Here is a 23,364-nt window from a genome sequence, read left to right as displayed (position 1 = left end):
CCTTCGAACAGGAAGGGGGCCAGAGCAAATTACAGTGCCTGACATCGTACTTGCGAGTTCAAACACCTCTTTAATATTAATTTTGGTGATCTCCGACTGGCGGAGTCGAACATCATTAGTGCCGACGTGAATACCAATCTTAGAGAATTTACGATTAGCATTAGCCAGCACTTTTAAATTTGCTTTGATGTCAGGCGCTCTGGCTCCCGGCAAACATGTGACTATGTTGGCTGGTGTCCCTATTTTCACGTTCCGTGTGATCGAATCACCAATTACCAGGGCACAATCAACAGAATTCTCAGTGGGTGTTTCACTGAGCGGGGCAAATCGATTTGTTATGGTAATCAGAACGGAAGAGTGGTTTTTTGATACGCGACTAGAGCGATCCCTCACCGTCACCCATTTGCCTTGCTGCACAGGTAATAATTCAGCCGGAACCGAATCATGTAAAGAGTTCACTATGCTAGGCACATCCAAAATAGTATCTAAAGCTCTAGCACACTTACTTTCCTCAATTAAAGTTTGGATGCGTGTTTCTAATTCTGAAATCTTCTCCGTCAGCCTGACTGTCTCCTTGCATTTATCACATATAAACCCTATATTGCCGACGGGGAAGGCTATGCTAAACATGTAACATGAAGTGCAGGTGACAATAACAGGACAAGACATTACTCACCGTGTTTGTTAACTGATTCTTACTCACCTGGGCTTTTTATGAACTGAGACGCGCGGGCACGCAAGAGGAAAATAAATAACTGAGCGCACGGGTGGCGCGTTAACAGGCTAGCGAGTTACTAGCGTGTTGTGTTAACAATAACGGAAGCTAGCGATGTCAGGTTAATCTGAGATGTAGTCTAAGCTGTATTTAGTAGTATAAACAACTAGAAATGGTAGTAAATGATGGTTCAAAATCATTTTAGCTTAGACGGAGCTTACAGCCTCGAAGCAAACAAAACACAGCAGGCAGCTAGGCAGACAGGAGCAATCGATCAGGATCCAATAGAGAGAATAAACTGACACTTTTAAAAGTCTGTGATTTGTAGCGCCTCTTAGCGCTAAAAGGCAGCAAATACACACCCGCAATTTACCGCCGCGGGAACGGCGGCCGTAAAAGTATTATTCTGGTTGACTACCTACTGTATCTCCTAAGGGTAGCATGTACAGAGTGAACAGCAACGGTCCTAGTACTTAGCCTTGTGGTACACCATACTAAACTTTTGACCGATAAGACATCTCTTTCTTCTACAAACTGATAACGGTCAGATAATAGTGTCTCTATTTTCACATTCCGTGTAATAGAATCGCCAATAACTAGGGCACATTCAACAGGATTCTCAGTGGGTGTTTCACTGAGTGGGGAGAATCTATTTGATGTTGTATTCGGAACGGAAGAGCGGTGTTTTGTACCGCGACTACAGCGACTCACCGTCACCCAATTGCCCTGCTGCACGGGCTCTACTTCAGCCGGAACCGAACAATATAAAGTGTTCTCTAAGCTAATCGCATCCAAAGTGCATCAACGGCAAATGATAAGTGTTCTTTACTGTGATGTTATTTAGCCTTTGGTAGTCAAAACACAGTCGCAGAGAACCATCCTTCTTTCCCACAAAAAAAAAAAACTTCCGCCAGCGGGAGACGAAGAAGGGATGTTCCCGCCAGCGGGAGACGAAGAAGGGATGATCCCGGCTGCCAGAGAATCAGAAAAATATTTCTCCATGACCTCCCTCTCTGGAACAGAGAACGAGTTTAACCTGCCCTTAAGTGGAGACATACCTGGCAGTAAATCTATTGCACTGTCATAGGGACGATGCGGAGGAAGAGAAGCAGCCTGGGACTTACTGATCACTTCCTTCAAGTCGAGCTACTCTCTGTTAGACAGATTCACTGGCTCCTCCTGCAACACAGAACAAGAAACAGATGAGCAAGCAGACACTAAACAAGAGGCATGACAAGGTTTACTCCAGGCTGAAACTGAACCCTGGCCTCATTCCACCTTAGGTTGATGTAGAACCAACCACGGATGTCCCAACACCACGGGTGCAAAAGGTGACTCTGTGATGAGAAATGACTTTCTCTCGGTATGGTGTACTGGTAGATTGGGTGATGCTTGGAAGTACCTGTCCATTGAGTGCGTTGACTGAAATTCTGTGAGTGAGTGGTGTGATGGGAATCTGGAGATGTCTTGCCAAAGAAATGTCCATGAGGTTCCCCTCTGCTCCAGAATCCACTAACGCCTGGCAGATGTGGAACTGATTTGCCCATTGCAGTTGTAAGGAACCTAGCTATATGAAATATTAATAATCAATAGAAACTTGTTATGATTAACTATGAATATTTTGTTCAGTTAATTGGATTAACTTGACATGGCTAAATTAATATTACATTCAATTAATCAGTTTGTCCAACAAACTCTTTTGATTATTAATTTATTCTAAGAAAAGGGTATCTTCCCTGGCCACAGAAGAATAATTATTTCTTAGTATGTACAGCGTTTTGAGCCTGTAGCAAGAACAAAAACCGTTAAGGGACTTCGTATTGCAAGCAAATCAGAACCAAATACATAAAGTGCATAAGTTTTATTAACTAAATCATAAACATAAATAAACTAAACACACATAAATACATAAAAAGGATAGTGATAGGATTAAATTGGAAACTGAAATAAGGGACTATAAGAACCATCAGAATTTCTTTATCACATTTCATTGAATTGAATACTTGCATTTATGGTGGGAACAATTCTTGAAGTTGTTGAAAATTTAAGTCGTTGATGGTTCCGGCAGTGTCAAGTGGAAGTTGGTTGAGAGTTCTCTTTCTCCAGGAACGCATGGTTGGTTTGTTCAAGGCCTGAGGCCCTGTTGAGTTCACGCCGAGCACCCAGTAGAAGTGAGGAAGTCGGAAGAGTGGGTGATTGGAGTCGTTGTTGGTTGGAGTCTTTGTTCCAAAACTCCTGAGATTGTCCTTGGTTCTTTGTGAGAGAGTCTTCTCTCTCCGGCCTAAGCCCATATCTGGTTGGATCGAGGCCTGCTGGGCCCTGGGGCCCCCGTGGAGGGCGAGGGGGTTCCCCAGTATCACCAGAACAGTGTTGCGGCTGGATGAAAGAACTAAGAGAGGGAGGTCACATGTGGACTGTCTCTAATAAAGGCTGGAAAGGATCCACCCCCAAGGATTGAACTCGACCAATAAGATCGGTGACATGTCTGAGAGGGAAAAGTGGCTCTTATTTGATTTACTAGTCTTTGTCTCAAGCGTGGTTATACCTTCATTAATGCTCAGATAGCTATAACACATCCACACTGCACACATTCTAGAAGAAGGTGATGTAGATCAAAGTGTGAGTCATTAAATGAGGATTAATTAGGTAGGAGGCATGATACATGTGAGGTTACATTGATCGTTAGTTGGTGGTAAAACAGGGTACATACCATACATAATAGTCACACAATCACATAATAGTCACAATAGTCATCACAGTTTTATGCATGTTCATTTATAGATCAGCTAGTCTATGATTAATGCAGCAAAGTCTGTTTTAAAGAGGGATTCTGTGTTCCCATTGTATCTCTCTCTTGTGCATGTGGCCACATTCCTCGGAGGTCATAAAATCTCCTTATCATGGCCTGTAACATGACACTGTTTCTGCCCTTGTGTTCGTTCATTTGGGCTGTTAGTTTTGGAGTTTCATAAACCTTTGTATATAATGAATAATTAGTGTGTGTCTGATTGGTCCATACCCTACACAGTCTTACCAGGAGGATAGTTGTTGATGAGGATTTAGCCGTCGTGAGCCCGCCCTACAGTAACCTTCGTTCTACTGTCGGGCATGGTCTTTTACTGGGCAATCAACAAGAAAATGACCTGCCGTGCCGCAGTAAAGGCAAAGTCCTCTCGCTCGAAGACGTTCCTTCTCCTCCCGGGAAAGCCAAGCTCGACCGACCTGCATGGGTTCTTGATTGGACGGGGGGCTGACCGTGCTATCTTCCCTGAGGTTGGAGTACTTCGGGAACCCCGGAACCCGAGTCTGGTGTGATCGAGTCTCAAACTCCTGTAAACGCGCGTCCACGCGCAGCGCCAATCCAACTAGGTCATCTAGTCTCTTGGGTAATTCCAACATGTAAATCTCTTTCTGAACACGGTCAGCCAACCCATGCAGGAACATGTCCCACTGCGCCTCTTCTTTCCAATTGCACTTGGCCGCCAGGGTTCGAAACTCGATGGAATAGTCAGAAACAGTCTTGTTGCCCTGGCGGAGGTTAGCTAGTTCAAACCAGCGAGCCCCTCAACCGCACTCGTCTCATCTCCTCTCCGAGTGCCTGGAACGAGGAACAGCAAAGATGTTGGTTCTCCCACATCGCCGTTCCCCACAGAGCCGCACATCCAGACAACAAGGTCATAACCAATGCCACTCTCGATTGTTCCGTGGCGAAGGTAACAGGCTGGAGTGAGAAAAAAATGTAACATTTCATTAAAAACTCTGTATAAATTTGTCTCATCAGAATATCTCTCCAGGGTGGGAATGTGCGGCTCATGCTGGTTGATGATGTTGGGTGGATCACGGGGAACAGGCGGTGGGGTTGGCGCAGTGGGCGATCTCATCTGTTGTAATTGAGTGGTGAGCTCGGACACCTGCGTTACCAGTGCCTGCACGGCCCGACCAGTAGCCGCCATCTATTCCTCTTGTCGATCCATCCTAGCGACGTTGCTGGATAAAAAATCCTGTAACTCAGCTGCTCTTGCTGGATCCATTCTTGGTCAGATTGTTTTGTCAGGGCGCTGAAGAAGAAAGCAAGTAGAATCCAGTTGCGAAATAACAGCAGTTTATTTGACGTGCACAAAACAGGAATAATTGTCGGAAATTGAAGGAGGAATCACTGGTAATGCAGGGACAGCAATGGGCAGTGGGAACCAGGCAGATCCAGAACGGCACACAGAGAATCCGGAACACGGAACACTAGAAACAGGTACTGGAGAAAACGGAAGAATACTGAGCTCAAGTCCACGGAAGCCTCACAACAATCTGACAAAGACCAGACGAAATCACACACAATATATAACCGGCTAGATGGGAGACAGTTGGCACTGATCCGCTCATCAGCCGCACTAACGAGCCACGCCCACACGTAACACACATTAAACATTGACATACGGCATTGGCGAGACAGTGAGTCCGTGAACCGTGAAAGTTTTCAGTGAAGGAGTAGTTAGAATTTTTTACTTTTACAAATATAATATCTAAGGAAGGTCAAATACAAACATTGTTTTTAACTGTACAAAATTATGCTTATTTTTAGAATAATATAACACAAGTACATCCAAAAAAGTGACAAGCCTATTTCTGAATGGTTGATTCTCTAGGAGTGGATGAAGTTTTTAGCAGAATTACAAAATCATATGTTCACATGAAATTGTAACTCCTGTACAATTTTTTTTGTTGCTTTTCTTGTCTGTAGCTCAGTGTTTGGAAGTCAGTTGGACATCCACTCCGGAGGGATTGACCTTGCCTTCCCACATCATGAGAATGAGATTGCCCAGTCTGAGGCGTATCATCAGTGTGAACAATGGGGAAACTACTTCCTGCACTCCGGTAATGCACTCAGTCTTCTGGTTAAGAAGTAGTAGTGGGTAGTAATATTTTAATGAGCATACTATATTTTGTAGCATAGGATCAGTGAATATTTAGCTTTATGGCTTGTAAAGCTCTATTTAATGAAAACTTTGTTTTAAGGACACCTTCATTTGAAAGGAAGTGTAGAGAAGATGTCAAAATCCTTGAAGAATTATATAACTATAAAGGTAACAAATGATAAAAAATAAAATTGTAAAAGTAAGTGTTCTGTACGTGTTTAATAGACAATAGCATCTTTTAAATCTAACTCTTTATAATCTAGGATTTTCTGTCATCATACACTACTAATGAGTTTCGACTTTTTTGCCTTCTGACCAAATACAGATCAGGTATGTTACATGCTGAAAGGGACTCCTGAAATATATACTCCTACAAAGAGACAGATATTCTACATTTACTATACATTTTCTGTGGATCTTTTAACCCTTCCAGCAATTGACTACAGTGATGCTAGCATGAATGAAGCCCGATCTACCTTGTCCACCATCTCTGCCTTCTGCCACAACGTACAGGCCTACATGCAGGGCCATTTACAGTGCCAGCCTATAGAGGAGGGACTTCTCTGGGAGAGGTAAAGACAGACTCTGATATACATTTTGAACAGTAGAATGACACGAATAAGGCCAGGTTCACGCACTTCTCCTGTGTGTTTTCTGTCTTTTCATGTGTGAATATATGAGCTGTGTGTCATGAAAAGGTTTTATATACAGTCACTGCTCCCATCAGTTTTGTGTTTTGGATGTGATCCCCTTGTGTTATGGATGTCACCATCATCTATAATAGTTACTTCAGATGCTGTCACTATGGTTGCAAGTGTTATGGACCGTTCACACCTAGGATGAAAACTATAATGACAAAGATATAGTTCTAAAAATCATTATCAATGTAAAAGAATAGCAGAGTCCAAACTAAAACTATAACGGCATTGAGAAACAATATCATTGGAATCACTTTCAGAACAATTTTTTCCAATTGATGAACGATAAAATGGATTAGGTGAAAAAGCTGATGATGAAAAAGCCTTGGTCTCCTACTCCTTTTTGTCTTTACTGTCTTTGTTTGGTCAAGGTTGTCTGCTACACAGACCAGTGTTGGGAAAGTACTCGCTGATGATTTTGACACCCCAAAAGCTGTGGATGCAATTATGAGCCTCATTCACCATGGCAACTGTCAGCTTCAGCCTGTTACTAAGGTAACATCGTAGGGTAGGTCACTGAGGCCTCACATTCTTTATATCCTCATTACACAATATTATATTTTAAACCTTTATTTATATTTATTAATCAAGGAAAAAATTTTTTAATGGTCTTTTTTGTTTTTGGAAGGTTCATGGGCCTAGGAGTCCTGTTGTATTTGGAGCCATGCTGTCCTATGTCAGGGAAATCATGGGTGTTTTTGGAGTTGATCTACTGGATGAAAAGGTGAGATCAAAATTTTTTTTTTCAATGTTACATTTCAATTTTTCATGAATTGGAGAAATCGTGTTATAAAATAAATTGGCACCCTGCTCCCTACAAAGACAGCGCCCTTAAAATAAAGAATTCAATACAGTCACCCGTGTACACCGTTTAACAGTTTTCACTTCACACAAGAAGCGTTAGTTAAATAAACATAGCCAGTTACACAAGAGCTAAGAGATCACACAGCAACACATCTGAAGCAGGAGAGGGAAACTTGAAGAATGGAGATCCTCACACTGGTTCTATGTAGTGCAGCGGCAGCCGCCGACTCCGAGCCTCTCCGATCTGCCCATATAATCAGCCTGCCTGTCAAACACTGATGAGCACCGAGAATAGGAAAGGAAACAAACATACCTGCACACTCATATACACTCCCACACAATAATATAGACATATTATACTTAGAAACAAAGTTACATCCAGTCTATAGTCTATAGTGTGTTATGTGTATGCTAAGCCAAAGAGATGTGTTTTTAGTCAAGTCAAGTCATCCTCATTTATATAGCGCTTTTAACAATGTAGTTTGTTTCAAAGCAGCTTTACAGAGATAAAGATGTAATTTAAGGTAACAGAGATTGGTTTGGTTTTATAGTGGCTCTTGAAAAATGTTTTTTCCAGCTAAAGTTAGTTTTGATTGATTCACTTCCGTCTAAATGATCATTTGTTATTAAATTAGGGGCCGCTAAGACGACACCGTTCCCTCTAAACAGACTTTAAACGTGAACCTGTGATAGACGCTGATGGCGTTCACATGCGCATTAAGAATTGATTCTATAGTTATGTGCGTTTGAATATATGTGCGCAGGTTTATAATTCCTTACAAACCACGCCTAAACAAACTACTTGTCTATAAATTTTGATGCAGAATTTTTATTTTATCTTATCACTTTGGGTAGGTACGCGAACCGAAAAATTCCACAACGCTTTATCTGTAGAGTGGTATAGGGATCCTCCATAGGGAGAGGCTAGTTGGCACTTCAGCACTGCATTGTCATCAGGTCCAGGCGAAAGTCCTTCGTCAGATCTGGAAACGGCCTGGATCCGGCAGGCTGCGGGAAAACCTCTGGATAAACAAAGACACTAAAATTAGCGTAGATGCCATTCTTCTTATGATGTAACGAGTACATCAGGATTTGAGGGAAGTGTTCCCAGTTCCGGCTGACCTAATCTAAGCTGCCTAATATTAAATTATAGAAGTCTATAGAGTGTTATGTGAATGCTAGGTCAAAGAGATGTGTTTTTAGTCTAGCTTTGAACTGGCAGACTGTGTCTGCTTCCCGGACAATGTTAGGAAGATTGTTCCAAAGTTTTGGTGCTAAATAGGAAAAGGATCTACCGCCAGCAGTCGATTTATATATTCTAGGTATTATCAACTGGCCGGAGTTTTGAGATCGCAATAGACGTGAAGGACTATAATGCGTTAAGAGCTCGCTCAAGTACTGGGGAGCTAAACCATTTAGTGCTTTGTAAGTAATCAGCAATATTTTAAAATTTATACGATGTTTAATAGGGAGCCAATGCAGTGTTGACAGAACCGGGCTAATATGGTCGTACTTCCTGGTTCTGGTAAGAACTGTAGCAGCTGCGTTTTGATCTAGCTGTAGTTTGTTTATTAAGCGTGCAGGGCAACCACCCAGTAGAGCATTACAATAATCTAGCCTTGATGTCATGAACGCATGAACTAGTTGTTCCGCATTTGTCAATGAGAGCATATGACGTAATTTAGATATATTTTTAAAATGGAAAAATGCGGTTTTACAGACACTAGACACATGACTTTCAAATGAAAGATTGGTATCAAAGAGCACACCCAGGTTCCTAACTGACGACGAAGACTTAACAGAGCAGCCATCAAGTGTTAGACGGTATTCTAGGTTATTACGTGTGGAGGTTTTTTGTCCAATAATTAGAATCTCTGTTTTTTCAGAATTTAGTAGTAGGAAATTACTAGTCATCCAATTTTTAATATCAACTATGCATTCCGATAATTTTGTGAATTGGTGAGTTTCGTTAGGTTTGGAAGAAATATAGAGCTGAGTATCATCAGCATAACAGTGAAAGCTAATTCCATGTTTCCTAATGATATCTCCTAAAGGTAGCATGTACAGAGTGAACAGCAACGGTCCTAGTACTGAGCCTTGTGGTACGCCATACTGAACTTGTGATCGATAAGACATCTCTTCATTTACTGCTACAAACTGATAGCGGTCAGATAAATATGATTTAAACCATGCTAGTGCAATTCCACTAATGCCAACATAGTTTTCTAGTCTATTTAAGAGAATGTTGTGGTCAATGGTGTCAAATGCAGCACTAAGATCAAGTAACACTAATAGAGAGATACAACCACGATCGGATGATAAGAGCAAATCATTTGTGACTTTAATGAGAGCTGTCTCAGTGCTATGGTGCGGTCTAAATCCTGATTGGAAATCCTCGCAGATACCATTTCTTTTAAGAAAGGAACACAGTTGTGAGCATACTGCCTTTTCTAGTATCTTTGACAGAAAAGGTAGATTTGAGATCGGCCTGTAATTGACTAATTCTGTAGGATCAAGTTGCGTTTTTTTAACAAGCGGTTTAATCATAGCCAGTTTAAAGGTTTTTGGTACGTATCCTAGAGACAAAGATGAATTAATGATGTTAAGAAGAGGATCTATGACTTCTGGAAGCATCTCTTTCAGTAGTTTAGTCGGTATAGGGTCTAACATACATGTTGTCGATTTAGATTAATTAACGAGTTTGCAAAATTCTTCCTCTGCTATGGCAACAAATGAGTCAAATTTTACCTTGGGGAGACTATAATGCACTCCCTGATGTGATGCTGTAGTAGACGGTTGCATAGTTATAATTTTGTCCCTAATATTATCAATCTTATAAGTGAAGAAGTTCATAAAGTCATTACTGCTCTGTTTCTTGGAAACTTCTGGGCTTGAAGCTTTCTTTTTCGTTAGTGTAGCCACTTTTTCAAATAAATACCTTGGATTATGTTTATTTTCTTCTAATAGGGTTGAAAAATAAGCAGATCTAGCAGCTTTTAAAGCCTCTCTGTAAGCAATCGAGCTCTCCTTCCATGAAATCCGAAATACCTCTAGTTTTGTTTTCTTCCAGTTGCGCTCCATTTTTCTGGCTGCTCTCTTAAGGGCCCGGGTGTGCTCGTTGTACCACGGTGTTGGACTATTTTCTTAAATCTTCTTTAAGCGCAACGGAGCAACTGTATCTAAAGTTCTGGAAAGGAGAGAGTTAAAAGTTTCTGTTGCAATATCAAGTTCTTCTAAGCTATCTGGGATGCTGAGACGATGAAACTGATTAGGAAGATTATTGATAAAGCAATCTTTAGTGGCAGAAGTGATAGGTCTAACATACTTGTAACACGGAGTTGGCTTTGCAGCCTTGGCTAAATGTAATTTACATGAGACTAGATAATGATCTGAGATGTCGTCGCTCTGCTGCAGAATTTCAACAGCATCAACATTGATTCCATGTGATAATATTAGATCTAGAGTATGATTATGACAATGAGTAGGTCCTGACACGTGTTGTCTAACTCCAATAGAGTTAAGAATGTCTTTAAATGCCAATCCCATTGCATCTTTTCCATTATCTACATGTATATTAAAATCACCAACAATTAGGACATTATCTGCAGTCAATACTAATTCTGATTGAAAGTCAGCAAATTCTTTGATAAAATCTTTATGGTGCCCTGGTGGCCTGTATACAGTTGCCAGCAGAATTCTCAAACTTGATTTATCGTTTACATTATATATTTTTACATTAAGCACCAACACTTCAAAAGAAATATATTTTAAACTAGATTTTTTAGTGGTTTTGAAAATATTACTATAAATTACAGCGACACCTCCCCCTTTGCCTTTCAGGCGAGGTTCATGTTTATAACAGTAATCATGGGGGGTGGACTCATTTAAAGTAATGTAATCGTCTGGTTTTAGCCAGGTTTCTGTCATACACAGCACATCTAGGTTATAATCTGAAATCATATCATTAACTATGAGTGCTTTTGAAGTAAGGGATCGAATATTCAGCAACCCAAGCTTTATCGTTTGCTCATCTGTATTATATCTATTTTTTATTTGTTGAATATCAATTACATTTTTAACCTTAGATCGGTTTGGACGTTTTTTGGATTTCCAAATTCGGGGAACAGACACAGTCTCTATATGATGATATCTAGGTGAAAGAGCCTCTATGTGATGGGATTTATCTGACCTTGGTGACGCGAGGCCGCTAGCAGACGGTCGGTTTAGCCAGTTTGTCTGCTTCCTGACCTGATCCCCAGATTGTCATGTTTTGTCTCTAAGACTATGAGCCAAATTACTAGAGAGAAGAGCAGCACCATCCCAGGAGGGATGAATACCATCTCTTTTCAACAGGTCAGGTTTTCCCCAAAAACTTTTCCAATTGTCTATGAATTCTATATTATTTTGTGGACACCACTTAGACAGCCAGCCATTGAGTGATGACAATCTGCTAACGATCTCATCACTCCTTCGAACAGGAAGGGGGCCAGAGCAAATTACAGTGCCTGACATCGTACTTGCGAGTTCAAACACCTCTTTAATATTAATTTTGGTGATCTCCAACTGGCGGAGTCGAACATCATTAGTGCCGACGTGAATAACAATCTTAGAGAATTTACGATTAGCATTAGCCAGCACTTTTAAATTTGCTTTGATGTCAGGCGCTCTGGCTCCCGGCAAACATGTGACTATGTTGGCTGGTGTCCCTATTTTCACGTTCCGTGTAATAGAATCGCCAATTACCAGGGCACAATCAACAGAATTCTCAGTCGGTGTTTCACTGAGTGGGGCAAATCGATTTGTTGTGGTAATCGGAACGGAAGAGTGGTTTTTTGATCCGTGACTAGAGCGATCCCTCACTGTCACCCATCTGCCTGGCTGCACAGGCAATAATTCAGCCGGAACCGAATCATGTAAAGAGTTCACTATGCTGGGCGCATCCAAAGTAGAATCTAAAGCTCTAGCACACTTACTTTCCTCAATTAAAGTTTGGATGCATGTTTCTAATTCTGAAATCTTCTCCGTCAGCCTGACTGTCTCCTTGCATTTATCACATATAAACCCTATATTGCCGACGGGGAAGGCTATGCTAAACATGTAACATGAAGTGCAGGTGACCATAACAGGACAAGACATTACTCACCGTGTTTGTTGACTGATTCTTACTCACCTGGGCTTTTTATGAACTCAGACGCGCGGGCGCGCGAGAGAAAAAATAAATAAATAAATAACTGAGCGCACGGGTGGCGCGTTAACAGGCTAGCGAGTTACTAGCGTGTTGTTCTAACAATAACGGAAGCTAGCGATGTCAGGTTAATCTGGGATGTTGTCTAAGCTGTATTTAGTAGTATAAACAACTAGAAATGGTAGTAAATGATGGTTCAAAACAGAAAGAAATACAAAGCTAATACGAGGCTTAGACGGAGCTTACAACCTCGAAGCAAACAAAACACAGCAGGCAGCTAGGCAGACAGGAGCAATCGATCAGGATCAGGAACAGCAATCGAGCCGATGTCTGGGAGGAGAGCCGATGTCTGGGAGCTAGCTTTTTTAGTCTAGCTTTGAACTGACAGATTGTGTATGCTTTCCGGACAATGTTAGGAAGACTGTTCCAAAGTTTTGATGCTAAATAGGAAAAGGATCTACCGCCAGCAGTTGATTTTGATATTCTAGGTAATATCAACTGGCCGGAACTTTAAGATCCCAATAGACGTGAAGGGCTATAATGATTTAAGAGCTCCCTCAAGTACTGCGGAGCTAAACCATTCAGTGCTTTGTAACTAATCAGCAATATTTTAAAATGTATACGTTGTTTAATAGGCAGCCAATGCAGTGTTGACAGAACCGGGCTAATATGGTCATACTTCCGGGATCTGGTAAGAACTCGAGCTGCTGCATTTTGAACTAGCTGTAGTTTGTTTATTAAGCGTGCAGGGCAACCACCCAGTAGAGCATTACAATAATCTAGCCTTGAGGTCATGAACGCATTAACTAGTTGTTCCTCATTTGTCAATGTGAGCATATGACGTAATTTAGATATATTTTTTAAGATGGAAAAATGCAGTTTTACAGATACTAGACACATGATTTTCAAATGAAAGATTGGTATCAAAGAGCACACCCAGGTTCCTAACTGAAGGCAAAGACTTAACAGAGCAGCCATCAAGTGTTAGACAGTATTCTAGGTTATTACGTGCGGAAGTTTTTTAACCAATAATTAGAATCTCTGTTTATTCAGAATTTAGTAGTAGGAAATTACTAGTCATCCAATTTTTTATATCAACTATGCATTCCGTTAATTTTGTGAATTGGTAAGTTTTGTTAGGTTTTGAATAAATATACAGCTGAGTATTATCAGCATAACAGTGAAAACTAATTCCATGTTTTCTAATGATATCTCCTAAGGGTAGCATGTACAGAGTGAACAGCAGCGGTCCTAGTACTGAGCCTTGTGTTACGCCATACTGAACTTGTGATTGATAAGACATCTCTTCATTTACTGATACAAACTGATAACGGTCAGATAAGATTTATACTGATAACAAGTTCAAACAGGTGCCATTAATACAGGTAACAAGTATTTTCCCCCATAATTTGCAAATAAATTCATTAAAAATCCTTCAATGTGATTTTCTGGATTTCTTTTCTCATTTTATCTCTCATAGTTGAAGTGTACCTATGATTAAAATTACAGGCCTCTCTCATCTTTTTAAGTGGGAGAACTTGCACAATTGGTGGCTCACCAAATACTTTTTTGCCCCACTGTAAGTGTGAACTCGTACATTTCAATGCTTTTACACTGTGTCCCTTAGGAAGGCCATGATTCTTCCGGAGTTTTGAATAATGTGGTGGAGGAGTTGGTGCATTTTCGGAGTGAGGTTCGTAAATTTGCACTTTCTGTGGAAGCTCCACAAGACCCCAAGCCTGGCAGTGAAATTCAGAGAAGTCATCCACAGCCAGACAAAATACCCTTGCTGAAGGCCTGTGATGCCTTAAGGAATAATCTAGCACCCCTTGGAGTCCACATTAAGGTAAGATTTCATCCTGTTAGACTAAGGCTGTTTCTCACTTCCAAGAATGCAAAGAACGGACTTGCATTCTCGGCGAGACTGGTCAACCTTGAAAGAACGAACTCGGAAGGACGCGAGAACACAGAACGCATCTGTGTGAGAATTGAGATGTGCTGTGTTCTTGTTGCTAAACTGAACATCTTAGCAAATAGCGATTAACGACCAAAGCACAATAAATACAACATAGCATCACAAACAAATGTCACAACCTATTAAACTTTTCTTCATTTTATTATAGACATTGTTTTCATATAAGTTTATTTTTTACTTTACTGTTTGTTTATGGTTTGTCAATATTAGATTCTTCTTAATATGCCAATAAAAATACTAGGGGTGCGCCGATCCGATACTCAGTATCGGTATTGCTCCGATACTAGCAATATTTGCCGGATCGGGTATCGCCAGACGAGACCATCCAAATCCGATCCGATATTGTATAGCCTACGTATGTTATTGTTATACAACACAAAAGGCACAAAAACATTATAAAGCACTATAATGTTTTCGTGTACTGTATTCCAAGATTTCTGAAGCCATTACATATAGTTTAATGTGAGGTACAGATTTAAATCGTTAAATTAATCTTCACCTAAGTGCTTCCCTCCGCTGCGGCTGTCAGCCATTCTCAGCACTCAAACAGCGCGTCGCGCTCGGGTAAAACAGTCAACACGATGAAACTCTCTCCAAGATGAGTCAATGTTCCTATTATTATACTGTAGATATGTAGATAAAGGTCTATGATTTGCATAAAAGGACTTTAACGTGCTGGAGTTTCACATGTTACTTTCAACCGGGTGTCTGTTAGATCACAACACAACTCCTCAGTGATCACAACACTGGAGTAGAGAGCGATATAATTGCTCTTCACACGTACATTAACTGAAATTTAAAACTGTTAAAAAGGCTCAAACTAATGAATAAATAAAGAAATATATTTATATCTTACTTTTGTGCTTTGAACTTTTCAATGCGACGCGCTGCACGCCGTGACTCCATGTTGCTTCGAGCGCATCGTTCTGCGCACGGGAAGCGCATAAGGTTTCGTGCCGCTCTGAATCGGAGCCTTTCATATTACAATACTTTTGCACAATGGCAGTTTATTGATAGCCTTAGTTGTTCTGTCCAATCTATGTATCATATGTTGCTGCTTCATTAAAAAGTTGCGCTTAAAATTTTAAAATAAATGTATTTTAATTATATAGTATATATTTTGTCTATTGTTTTACAAAGTAAGGAAAATGATGTTTAAGTCAAGCTTTGATGCCTTTAACAAAAGAATAATCCCAGTCTCTTCCCCACAGTGAGGCATACAGATACAGTTTATTAGGTAATTTGGCACTGTTTTTTTAGTTATTATTTTAGTATTGGATCGGATCGGTATCGGCCAATACTGAGTCCCAGGTATCGGAATCGGTATCGGAGGCAAAAAAAGCGGATCGTGCCACCCCTAAAAAATACTGCCGCTTTCTTAAGGACTTTATTAAAATTATGCAAAAGAGACGGACAAATGTTTACTTTCATGAGATGTCACGTATTTCAAACTTGCAGTGGGAATCTTAAGTGAGAACGAGAAGTTTAAAGCTTACAGGCTTCCGTATGTTGACTGCTTGCAGCGTCTTCTGGGATTTTTAATGGTTCGATTCTCTCAAGTCTGCATTCGATGCATCCTCTATCAAGAACACATCCGGGCACTTTCATGCGTCCTCTGTACTTGCGTTCTTGAGTATTGGAATTGAACTTTGAGAGTTGATGATGACGTAGTATGAGAACACAAGGACGCAAGATCGCTGAAGAACGCAAATTGAGAAACAGCCAAAGTGCAGCAGAGCCTTCAAAAGCCTCTAACACCTATCAAAGCACATTGCAAGGCTTATTGTGATTAACAGTGCTAATATTTTGATTTTGGTTTCAGGATAGAAGCACAATATCCACTTGGGAAATTACAAGAGGAGAGACCAGGAAGAATTAACTACTCACCGAATTGGACCAATCCATCTATTAGAACTTGGACATGCTGTTTGAAGCATCTCATCGGTGACTGTTCCAAGGTTTTCTTCAAAGGAATTAGTTCAACTGAAGACACTTGCAAAAATCCAGTTATTACCTCTATTGTGCAACTAAAGTTGGAACACAACTGTAATCAACCACATATTGAATCTGTAAATGTTAATAAAAACAACTCTCTTCATAGTTTATTCTCAAGTAGAGCTTAACCCTTTCTTAACCATTCTTATACATAAATAACTAAAGCAAAGGATCCTTATTGAACTCCACTGGCTCAAAGTCAGAATGGAATGATACACACCAATCATAACAATGTTACAAGTTAGGGCAAAGTTATTCACATTTGGCTACTTGATGTTTGATTTGTGGAAGACTTGTGTGCAGTGTCTATTTTCACATAATTTCACATCTGTTTTTTTCTGGAAAGATTTATAATTTGATATTAGAGCATATTCTGTTGTGGTTCTCTGAAGACCTCTGTACATTCAAAATAATTATACCACTGTTTTAGCAAGACAGACATTTTTTTTTACTATGAACTATCATAATGTCTGAAAATGATACAATACTATTTGAAAACAACGACAATGTTTTATAATGCTTGTTTGTCAACATGGTGAGCAGTAGCCTATAACATTTGAAACTGGTTATGGAAAATCAAAATGGGCCACTGTCATAATTTCCTCCTTAAATGGGGAAGAATAAGAGTAAAATATGTTAGAATAAAAAAAATAAAAAGACTGTCTAAATGCGTAATAATAAACTCAAATTAAAGGCCTGGGAAGCAGTCATTCCTCTAATGTCATGCACCTAAATGGACATAAATAACTTGGGGACAATTGGAGAAGATTAATTTATAAATTGTATTTAAAAAAAATCTGTCTTTTGACTTCTATGTGACGACATTTGCAGTTTGAATCAGGAGTCAGGACTTTTTTGCATTGTGCAATACTCAATAACTGGTCTTGAGTTTCCTGTTGCGTCATTTCTAGAAGTGAACTTTTAAGTACTTTGACATGGACCGTGTTTTTAAGCACGAACAAGACCATTTCAAAACACTTAAATATCTTGGAGGACCTGGTGAGAGTCTGCTTCTTAAGGTTTTTGTACGATATAAGCCAAAACTGATAACCACCAGACGGTAAGAAAAAACCGAGGAAACTTTCGGCGCGCATTAGTCTAATATCATTTTGAGTGTCCTCTCAGTTAAAATCATGCCTCCACCTGGGAAAATGAGAAAGCCCGATATTAAAATGGTTTTCATAGGAGACATAAATGTAGGGAAAACGTCCCTGCTGCATAGGTACACAGAGAGAAACTTTAAGGACACTTTGAGCACAATTGGTGGAGCATTTTTCTTGAAGCAGTGGGGTCCATACAACATCTCCATCTGGGATACAGCGGGTAAGATTGAGATCCAAATGTTATACCTTAAGTTTTATTCTGACCATAGATGGCACAAAATCTCATCTCAGGACTTTTGATGAATGTCTGCATAATTTTTAATTAATGTTAATAATCAAAATTTGTGAGATTTAGTCAGTAAAAACAGATTTGAGTTTTATTGATCTAATTTTGTGTTTCTGGCCAATAGTGATCTATGACATATTTTGTTGAATATCAAAGTTCTTTTATGTCTATTTGTTAATGAGGGATTTGAGGAGTAAACGTTCTAGTTTTAATTTTGAAGTAAAAAGATAAAATTAGACCCTTGGGGTAAGATGACCTACACCCCATAATTGGCATGCTGAGGGGCCCAAGTGGCATGATGTTGTTAGTGTTATTTAAAAAAAAAAAAAAAGAAATAAAAAAAAGCCCTATTTTAAAACATCCTTCATATATATTTTTAGAGTTTTACAGCTCTAGCTGTTGTATTCTTTTAAATGTCAGATTGTGGTATTTAGATTTAGAGATTGATCCACGTGATTGTGATGAAATCAAATGACAAACCTTATAGTCTTGTTTTAGTTCCGGAATGTCCATGATCCATCCTATGCCACAATCCTGCGATGTTTGTTCCGTTCATCAATCTAAATAAATCTGCTTGAGTGATTATAATATGATCTGCCAAAATTAACTATAGTTCTATGAGGGGGAAAACAATTATTTGTCTAATTTTTAATCTTTTTCTAGTTTCTAAAATCTGTGCGTGGATGAGTGACAAAAAAGCACGTTGCCATATTGCATCAATGAATGCAGTTATCTCGTGTTCTTTGCAGGATTTTGAAATCTTGGTAGTTTGAATGAATTTTTTTTTTTTTTTTTTGCTGAAGCATTATAGTAAGGGGTAGTTTGCCCAAAAATGAAAGTTCTGTCATATTTACTCAACTTCATGTCTTCCAAACTCCAATGCTTTTCTTTATTCTGTGAAACAGAAATTAGACAATGACACTAGGCGAAATGTTCATACTATACAATTAAAGCTAAAGGTCTTCTGAAGTCTTGAGTGAGGAACAGAAATGTCACAGCTGAAACTGCTCTCTGTCAAAAAAAGAAAAATTCCACTGACCCCATAAATGATCAGAAAAAGATCTTGAAAACTTGACCTTGAGATGGGGTTGAAAAAAGAAACATTATTTGATTTAATTAGGGCCCAAGCACCGATGGTGAGAGGACCCTATTGGAATTGCTCCGTTTATTGTTAGTAGAATGGCTAAAAGAACGGACCTCGTTGATGAATGTAGGAGGGAAAGTAATAGGTTTTCCAAAACACTAAAATTTTGCATTATTATTAATTATATATAAAAATTCATGTCACACAAATAAAAATTTTAAAGAGTCACAAATTGGACTGACAGCTTACAGACTCAGCTATTCTGTCACAACAGTTCTCAAGGTGACAAGTTATTCAGTAATCTTGCCCTCCAATGAACTATGTTATATGTGTGTGTGTGTGTGTGTGTGTGTGTGTGTGTGTGTGTGTGTGTGTGTGTGTGTGTGTGTGTGTGTGTGTGTGTGTGTGTGTGTGTGTGTGTGTGTGTGTGTGTGTGCGCGTGTGTGTGTGTGTGTGTGCGCGTGTGTGTGTGTGTGTGTGTGTGTGTGTGTGTGTGTTTATTTATTTGTATAGAAATATATATTATGCTACTCTTGGACAGTAGCCAGTTTTTAATATATGTGATCTATTCATCTCTGTATTTCTGTGCTTCTGATTTCATCAGGTCGTGAGCAGTTCCATGGTCTGGGCTCCATGTATTGTCGTGGCGCTGCAGCCATCATTCTCACGTATGATGTCACAAACTGGCAGAGCTTTGTAGAGCTTGAAGATCGCTTCCTCTCTCTCACTGACTCTGCCAATAGTGACAGCATAATTGCCATCGTGGGCAACAAAGCAGACCTTACTGACCCTCAAGCCCAGGTTATGACCCCAGAGGAAGTTAGGGCAGAAGAAGGTAGTGTACTTCCCCTTCCATCCTGCCCCTCATCCCCAGACTTTCCCTTGCACAAACAGGTGAATCAGGATGATGCCATTGCACTTTACAACCGCATTATACGCTATAAGGCACTAGAGGGCATCAGTCCACCAGCAGAGAAGATGTGCTTTGAGACAAGTGCTAAGACTGGGTTTAATGTAGACGTTATGTTCGAAACACTCTTTGATCTGGTGTTGCCATCCATCATTCAAAAACACTCCCAAAGTGAGTCACCCACATTGTGTTTGGAGGACTATAATGAAGAGGGGAGGAAGAGTAAAGGGGGCTGTTGCACATGAGAATATTTGCTGAAGAGTGTTTGGAGTCATGCTCACTATTACTTGATCTGTTACAGAACCGTTTACTCTAACAGCAAATATTGTATGTTGTCACAGTACATTGTACAAGTACATTGCCTCTACTTTGGCTCGTGTGTGTGTGTGTGTGTGTGTGTGTGTGTGTGTGTGTGTGTGTGTGTGTGTGTGTGTGTGTGTGTGTGTGTGTGTGTGTGTGTGTGTGTGTGTGTGTGTGTGTGTGTGAGAGAGAGTCTCTTTATATCTACAAGATCTTGTTTTTCAGAAATCGAGCACAAGAACTTTGATCTTAGGTTACTCAGTGTTTTAGCCCTCAAGTTGTTTATGTTCTTCTGAACACAGTCTGCCTTTTTACAAAGGTGTCAAATTTTAGCAAGTGTTTACAGTTACCAATCATACTTTTTAAAATATTTTTAAAAATAATTTTATTTTGAATTAACTTACTGTAAGTAAATCATGAAAATGTGTATTGTTTTTATTGACTTGTGATTGTCATTTAATAAAGGTTTATGAATACAATTACTCAACAACGGTGTGATTTGAAATAGTTGATAGGTTTGCTTTTAACTTTCACTTTTTTTCACTTTTATAGTCTACTGTCATTACAATTCTTTGCACTCATTTAAAACTGGGTCATCCTTTTTTGTGTGCAATAATGTTACTACAATGTCACACCAGTAGAGGTCGCATAACACTGAGAAAAGGCTAAAGGTTAAAATGCATGCATGCTTGCATGGCGTGCTTGTGTAATTATAGAAGCAAGAATAGAAGTTGTAGAATAGAACACACTGAATCCTAAACATTCATTGCAAATCGAAATATGGGCTCCTTGCATATGACACAGGAATGGAAATTGTAATTATTAGGTGCCCTTTAATTATTTGGTGTTGTTTGTCAAGTCACAGTCATTTGTTTGTGCCATACTTATTCAACAATCATATACAGTATTTACCCCAACATTCCAAAGAAAGTGGAATAGTGTTGTTGTTTTATTATCTGAGTTTGTCTACTTGTTCCTGCTCAGATTCATCTGTGATGTAACATTTGCCCTGAATTAAACACTCATTAACTTGAGAAGCAGAGCCTGGAATATGCATTGGCCACACTTCACCTGCTGATACACATTCTCTTTCCCACAACACCCATCTACCTTCAACATGCAGTTAGAGAATGCATGTAATAAAGAAAAAAAATACTCAGGCTGCTTGTGTCCAGAGGTGGGCACAAATACATCAAAAACTATTTTTTTACATAATACAAATACTGGCTCATGAAATGTAACAAAATAAAATACAAAATACTGATGTGAAAAATGTATTTAAATAAAATACAAGTAATTAGTATTTTGAAAATACAAAAATACTCCCACACTAATCTTAAGTCTTTTTTTATTACTGAAAGGTCAATAACACAAATAGTAGCAATAACACAAATATGAGAAATGTGTAAATTCAAAATGGCGAAGTAGCAAAATAAAAAAGTATGGGCATTTCACTAAATCTCTACAGGGCCTGAAATAGCTCACTCTGACGTAGATGGCATGTATAGCTAAGTTAACATCAATGGCGGGGTAGGCTGCCCTTAATAGCAAAACGTGTTTGATGTAGGCTACGTAGCCATATTATCACCGTTACTGTACTCGTGCCTTAAAGGACAAGTTCGGTATTTTACACTTAAAACCCTGTTTTAAGATCGTTTCTGATGAATTAGAACGGTTAAGATTGAAATTTGGGCAAATGCTGCTGTCCCGAGAATTTTCGGTTTCTGTGTTAGCACCCCCCACCTCCACAATGGTTTCATAGGGGCACTGGAAGAATCATTCATAAAACGTCTACAAAGACATGAAACTCACCGAGTGGTCTGGGGTGTTCACTGATATGCTCACACAAAAATTGCTGCAAAAGATGCTTTCCAACAGGTGTTTTACCATTCGTTGTAAAACTGTGGACCTATTTTTCCAAACGCCTCACAACCGGACATTCTTCCGTTGAGAGCTTGAATAATAGACACTCCAGCCCAGTTGGTGGCGATAATGCACCTTTGCCAATGTTTGGATAGCGTAGCCTACGATACCGCCACTGGAATACTACAGAAAGAATACAAACAACCCCATTTCCGTTTCCGGCGGCGGAGTAATAACGTACTTCACAGAACATCCAATACAAGTCAATGGAGTTGGACAATAACTACGATAAAAACCTGTTGGAAAGCATCTTTTGCAGCGATTTTTGTGTAAAAATATCAGACCAAGAATTTTCGTCACAAAAGCAAAATTCCATTTTAAACATAATATATATGATTAATCATAGTATGTGTGGGTTTGTTTTACACACACGACTCTAACTGCCCTGACCGCGTATGCCTTTTCCATAGTAGAATCGCGCTGTGTGCGCAATTACTGAAAAACAATAGGATTGATGATAATTTAATACAAAATCAATATTTCTCATATGTAATACTTTTAAAAACGTGTAAAAACTGCAGATGGATGTTATATTGTGAACGCTTGCTTAGCATGGAGATTTCAGTGGAGTTACGACAGACGCGCTGTTTCATAATAGGTAGGGCCTATGATGTCCTTTTATGGCAACACAGTGCATTGATCTCATAAGGCACAATTATTTTCTCTATAATGTCGTTCAGTGTGCAATATGTGAGTGTGTAGACTGTATTTTTGTCACAAAACACTTAACCTTAATGCCGTTTTAAAGAGTTAAAAACTTATTTACTTCTTGGAGGGAGCCCGGTCTACAGGGTGTCACGTGATTTTCATGCATCTAACCTGGACATTGCCATTGCCAACATCAGACAAGTACACCACATCAGACCGATATTATGGCAAAATCATTTACTATGGTGATTTTTTTAAGTATTTAAGTATTTGAAATACTCTAAATACACTCCCTCAAAATATTTTGTTACAATTAAACTACATTTAATTTTTTCCACACCTGCAAAATACAAATTACAAAATACACTAAAGTAATTAAGTACGTATTTAAAATACATTTAATTGAAATACTGCCCAAGTCTGCTTGTGTCTGAGTGTGTCCTTGTAAAAAGAAGTCACGCTTCCAAGTGACTATTGCAAGCCTCTGACAGTGACTGCATCAAATGTATTGTTTTGAAAGTACATGACATTAGACGTAAGATAGTAATTACAGTTTTGTTTTTTTTACAATCCCTAGCACCTATTTCTAAATACCTTTTCAAAACTCTTCACACGCTTTGGCACAAAATGCATTCAATGACTTGTAACCCATGTTACATAAATCAAATAAAAAGCATATGAATGAGCAGAATAGTTGTTTAATTTTCATTTCGTTAATTTTTGTGTTTTAGAAAAGCCAATTAAAATAATTTTTGTTCGGAAGGACCGACCAATGAGAGTTGAGAATGTTGTGTAGCGTACTTTTGTTTTCCGATTTCGCACGCGGTT

The 23,364-nt window shown here is 39.3% G+C and overlaps 2 protein-coding genes across 2 annotated transcripts in view; both read left to right on the top strand.

Moving 5' to 3' along the window:
• The window catches only part of cars2 (cysteinyl-tRNA synthetase 2, mitochondrial), a 49,889-nt gene extending 32,910 nt beyond the window's left edge, over nt 1-16,979 (top strand). The window contains exons 8-15 of the mRNA XM_077232238.1: nt 5,451-5,584; nt 5,726-5,793; nt 5,889-5,955; nt 6,059-6,197; nt 6,695-6,818; nt 6,952-7,047; nt 13,940-14,158; nt 16,110-16,979. Of these exons, the coding sequence (XP_077088353.1) occupies nt 5,451-5,584; nt 5,726-5,793; nt 5,889-5,955; nt 6,059-6,197; nt 6,695-6,818; nt 6,952-7,047; nt 13,940-14,158; nt 16,110-16,166 (904 nt within the window). The 3' untranslated portion in view covers nt 16,167-16,979. The remainder of the gene's footprint in view (nt 1-5,450; nt 5,585-5,725; nt 5,794-5,888; nt 5,956-6,058; nt 6,198-6,694; nt 6,819-6,951; nt 7,048-13,939; nt 14,159-16,109) is intronic.
• Nucleotides 16,980-17,162: 183 nt separating this feature from the next.
• Nucleotides 17,163-20,452, top strand: LOC143740196 (ras-related protein Rab-20-like). The gene is made up of 2 exons (XM_077232239.1): nt 17,163-17,605; nt 19,360-20,452. Exons 1-2 carry the CDS (start codon nt 17,416-17,418, stop codon nt 19,908-19,910), a joined length of 741 nt encoding a protein of 246 aa, XP_077088354.1. The 5' UTR covers nt 17,163-17,415; the 3' UTR covers nt 19,911-20,452.
• The last annotated feature ends 2,912 nt before the right edge of the window (nt 20,453-23,364 follow it).

The sequence above is a fragment of the Siphateles boraxobius genome, unplaced genomic scaffold (assembly GCF_051911475.1).
Source record: "Siphateles boraxobius isolate OS27281-9 unplaced genomic scaffold, OSU_SipBor_1 17, whole genome shotgun sequence".
In the NCBI taxonomy this organism is placed as follows: Eukaryota; Metazoa; Chordata; class Actinopteri; order Cypriniformes; family Leuciscidae; genus Siphateles; species Siphateles boraxobius.
This window is presented reverse-complemented; position numbering and strand designations above follow the sequence as displayed.